The sequence below is a fragment of the Neltuma alba genome, unplaced genomic scaffold (assembly GCF_004799145.2).
Source record: "Neltuma alba isolate B1F8T4 unplaced genomic scaffold, ASM479914v2 tig00004928_pilon, whole genome shotgun sequence".
NCBI classification, from domain to species: domain Eukaryota; kingdom Viridiplantae; phylum Streptophyta; class Magnoliopsida; order Fabales; family Fabaceae; genus Neltuma; species Neltuma alba.
Genome location: NW_021633912.1, coordinates 485642 through 490767, shown reverse-complemented (window position 1 = coordinate 490767; position 5126 = coordinate 485642). Strand labels below are relative to the sequence as shown.

Genomic DNA, 5126 nt, shown 5'->3' with positions numbered 1-5126 from the left:
TAGGGTTGCATATTTATCTCATATAGATAAAATTACCTGAAATGATCTGATGCATGCATGCATTGCCTCATAATAGGACGTCGTAGCGGGAGGAAGGAGGCACGGTGATGGGGGTGTTGATGATGTGTCTCCACATTTGCGAGGATAGGGGCCTGCTCCGCGATTCCTATCCATCCAATGAAATTGGTCCAATGGTCACGAATTTTCAGGCAACGAAGCGCAAGCACCGGATCACTGCTCTCATATTATATGTTTCTTGTTGACAGCATTGATGGAAGGCGAGCAGAATGTGTTAATTTCTTACACGCGTCTGTATAATTATACTTCTCACTGTAATAATAAGCGCCAGCGGCCAGGCCCCATAGCGGGGCATAGGAAGCCTGTACTAGATGGACCGTGGGCCTTATTAATTTCATTTGGACTTGCACCATTCCTTGTCAATTTTTATGGTGTCAATGTCACCATCCATCTAAATTACTGACCACACCAGAATCCCTCGACATTAATTATGTCCCCTTTTTCCTGCATCTCTCTGTTTTACAAGGAATCCGTCCCTAGCTGCCCTCGCATTTCATCAATGCCCACCCCTTCATCATTAATTCATACCAGTATTATCACTTTTTCTTCTTTTTTTTTGTCGTCTTTTGTCTCACCTGGCAATATAAACGGAGAAGAAGATCAACAAGATTTAACCAGTTAATAAAAAGTGGTATAATAATTTATAAGGTTGTGAGTTTGAATCTCATAACTAATATGAGAACCTCATTGATACATAATATTTAAACGCTCCTTGAACTTGAAAATATGCATTAATCTTGACAAGTTAAAAAAAAAAAAAAACAAATGCACACCCACTCGTGAGGTGCAATTTTATGCTCAAGACACGCTTAAAAAAGGTGTTTAACTAAATCATCATCAATATATTACTATTGTTAATATAAAATATTAACTAATTAATTAATAATATATTATATTATTAAGAATAATGAATACTACTACTTCCGGTTCTAATTATAAGATCTTATCTAATTTTTACACTATGTGATGTGAAATACATGATTGGCTTTTCTTTTTTTCTTTCAATAAACACCTAAAGCCACCGGCTTATTCTTCTAGTTATATTACCAAGAATGACATTCGTGGCACAGGCAGTGCCGTGTTCGGGCGAACCCAAGTCTTGGACACAGTGGCATGAATTCTCCTTTATACTCCTCCGTTACTTAATATATTACTTAATTATTGAGTTAGTTTTAGTTCTAAATATAAGATCATTTATTTATCATTATACAATTTTTTTAAATTATTCTTATAGATACTCCTTCAAATAATCAAGTAAAAGAGGAAGAGAAGGTAAAGAAAGATGATTATGGGTGTTTTAAGAAAAAAGTGTTATATTTTTTATAATTAACTAACTTATCTAATTTTTTTAATGTAATCAAATTAATAAATGAGTGTTATATTAAGAACGAAGAGTATAAGAACAGACTCAATCGTGATGATTAAACAAGCAAAGAAGAATTCGAAATGGTTTATAAGTTGTATTTGTGGGATAGATAGTACCCACCATATTCCGGCAACGCCGTTAGCATTTCCCTTTTTAAAACTGAGTTCAAATTGAAACAAAAAAATGATGTGGACACATGCACACACCTTTCTAAGATGCGGTGTGCTTTGGTCTTTATCAGCAAGTGGCTAATATTTATTCCGGCGGACCCAACAAAAACAAGGGCTTCATACTTCAGCCCGTGTGATAAAACCTGTCAATTACATGGATCCGTAGAATTATTATTACTCCCCCCGCTCCACATAATGATTCTCTTGGAATTATGTGTATGCGTTAAAAAAAGCTAATAAATAACATAAATCCTAATAAAAAATATTACTCGTAGCCATAAATTTTAAAAAAATGCTCGTAGCCATTATACTCCCACGTAAGTACTTTTCACTTGTTGAAGCATAATATTACAAAAAAAAAAAAATTTCTTAAAAATGAAAGATACATTATTTTCAGACAATAACAAAACCTGGGTTAAAGGAAAAATAGGAGTTGGACGCCAGGAAATGAGCGGTACGGAGCGGAGCGGGGCGAGCAACGACGTGGGGGAAACGCGTGACGGGGGCGCGTGTTGCAACGGATACAAGCCTCGGAATCTCTGACACAAGTCCAACGTCAGCTTCATTAGCCACTTATACCAAAGCGGGCCCAACAGCACCATCGCCTTCCGCGCTCTGATGTTAACACTACAGTAAAATTCTCTGACACAAGTCCAACGTCAGCTTCATTAGCCACTTATACCAAAGCGGCCCAACAGCACCATCGCCTTCCGCGCTCTGTCATGTTAACACTACAGTAAAATTCAAACCAAAGCAAACAAACAAAAGTAAAACCCAAACAAACAGCTTCATTTTCTTTTAATGCATCATTTATGCCATCGCTCTACCAAAACAATCATGCTGAGAAAATGTAAATTAATAATAATGTCATGTGTGAATACAAAATCACTTGAAAGATATTACTTCTCTGATTTTTAATATAAGACCTATTTAACTATTTTAATTATATTAAGAAAATTAGGTTATTTAGTTAATTATAAAAAAATTAATTTAATAATTAAATTTTATATTAAGGATAAGAGGAGAATCCATTATGGGGTTGTGGAGGGAAAAATTATGCCATGATTTAGTACATTTCAAAGGAAGGAAGGATTGAGTATGAAAGTTAGAAAAATATCAGTTACATTACAATGAGAAAAGGCTTGGAGATTTTGATTCTCCGAGCCTGCTCTGCCTCACATCCATCACGTGACCTACTTTTTAGATGGAGAAGAGCACGCAGTTCTAGGCAGGGAAACATGACTACCCCAGGAGGGCCAAAACAAACAAACACGAAAATGGAAAAACACTGCCCTCCCTCTTTCTCTCTCTCATTTACTGTACCCACTAGTATGTAGTATCCTTCTCTGAGCGGTAGTAGTAACACTGTGAGGTAGGGGAAAGGTGGGAACACAGAAAAGCAGAGACTTTTGTTTCTCTTTGCAGTTGCAACTCTTGCAGGGGTGTGTTTCCTGCTCTGCTCCACAGCTCTGTTCGGAGAGAGATAATTAGATAGAGAGTGGGATTTAGACGCATATAAATATAACTTGTGTGAGAAATGCAGCAGCAGCACCTGATGCAGATGCAACCCATGATGGCGGCCTACTACCCCAACAACGTCACCACTGATCACATTCAACAGGTTCTCTCTTCATCTCCTTCTGCAACTTCATGCCTTTCTTTCTTGCTTTCTTCTATCTAACGATGATCCTTGCTTCTTTATTCTCATTCCGTTTGGTCTGGGCATTACTTATTGTATCCGCACCGACTGGCATCCTTTTGTCTTTAAGTACCGTTTCCAGTGCTTTCGCATTTCTGGTCTTCCTGGTCATGCCTCATTCCCTTTATTCTACTTCCCCTTTGTCATTTCTGCTGCGAGTTACGTAATTGCCGGTGGTGTGAGTCTACGGCGTTTGCGGTCTACTCTGCTGCCCTGGAGTGGGTGCTCTCTGCTTTCTTCTTTTTGGCAGTGTATGGATGATTGGCTGAGCTAGAGACCGCAGGAATGATAGTTCTTTCCTCTACAAAAGCAGCTTTTGTTTGGATAACCTTATCATCTACCTAAATATCCCTTATCTCTGAGGACTTTTTAAGTTTTGATATTAGCTCTGTTCGCACCCCACATGAGAACGGTGTGTTTTCTGAATGTTTTTTAGTAATGGACAACATGATTGAACATTAAAGTTACATAGACCACTCAAAGCCGTCACGTTTCAGTCGATCGCAGGACTGAGTCCTTAAACTAGATTGGTTGGTATTAGCCGACTTTCATTTCAAATTTGAGATTTGAGATACTCCCGATAACACTCCGTGTTCTGCTGTTTGCTATATACATTCCCTCATTCTGCGTGACACGTATAACCTTTTTGTTGTTGTTGTTGGAATGGAAGCAGTATACCTGGACGAAAACAAGACCTTGATTCTGAAGATTGTTGAAAGCCAGAACTCTGGGAAGCTGAGCGAGTGTGCAGAGTAAGAATCTAATTGAATCAAAATGTTTCAAAAGACTTCATGATTTGAATCGAGGACTGCGTTTATGTTTTGTTTTTCAGGAACCAAGCAAGGCTACAGCGAAACCTCATGTACTTAGCTGCAATAGCGGATTCTCAACCCCAACATCCTGCCATGCCTGGCCAGGTAAAATACCAAACTATGTCACACTCTCGAGTCTCGAGTTAATAAGTGGGCGTTTAACGAATGAATAATATGTCGCAGTATTCTGGTAGTGGGATTGCTCAGCAAGGAGCACAGTATTTTCAGGGTCAACAGATGACACAGCAGCAGCTCATGGCAGCACGGTCTTCGCTTTTGTACGCTCAACAGCCTTTCTCGCCACTTCCGCAGCATCAACCCTTCCACACTCAGATGGGAATCAGCTCCAGTACTTCAACCCCACCACCTCCACTTCACTTGATCAACGCTGAATCCACTCATGTGGGACCCAGTTTTCCTGATTTTGGCCGCAGCAACGCCGGAGATCAGGCCAAGCAAGAAACTGGGAGCTCAGCTGAGGCCAGAGGGGGCAGCTCCGGTGAAGCCCTCTTCCTCAAACCTGCTGATGATTAAACAGTGAAATTTACTCGGGCGGATGTTTGTTTGTCTTAGGCTACTACATTCTATAGGGCACATCGCCGGACCTCGCTTATTGCGTCTTCTTCATTCTGTAAATTTTGGTCCTTTAAGCTTAAGCTTTTATGCTTACCCTCCTTCTTGTCTTGTGATGGGGCTTTTTGACTGATTTTCGGGCTTGAAATGATATGGTTGGTTGGGCTCGCTAAAACGGAGCGTTGCGAACGTACGGATTCGATAAACCATAATCGAAATTCATCTGAAGTTCTGAACCCTTTGAAATCGATGAAATTGTTTGATTGTCTGAGAAGTAATGATTGTAACCTTTTTTTTTTGGGAAAACTAATTTGGAGGTCCTTTGTAATTATACTCAGTTTTGAATCAAGTCCCTGAGTTTTTTTTTTCTTTTTATTGGATCCTTTAAATTTCCACCGTCATATGTGTTACTCCCTAAACCTAAAACT

At 39.3% G+C, this 5126-nt stretch overlaps 1 protein-coding gene across 1 annotated transcript; it reads left to right on the top strand.

Annotated features, from left to right (window-relative positions):
* Window positions 1–2887: 2887 nt before the first annotated feature.
* LOC114746291 (GRF1-interacting factor 1-like) lies at window positions 2888–4906 on the top strand. The gene is made up of 4 exons (XM_028934520.1): window positions 2888–3235; window positions 3989–4065; window positions 4146–4230; window positions 4309–4906. The coding sequence occupies exons 1-4, from the start codon at window positions 3152–3154 to the stop codon at window positions 4657–4659; spliced, it is 597 nt and encodes a 198-aa protein (XP_028790353.1). The 5' UTR covers window positions 2888–3151; the 3' UTR covers window positions 4660–4906.
* The last annotated feature ends 220 nt before the right edge of the window (window positions 4907–5126 follow it).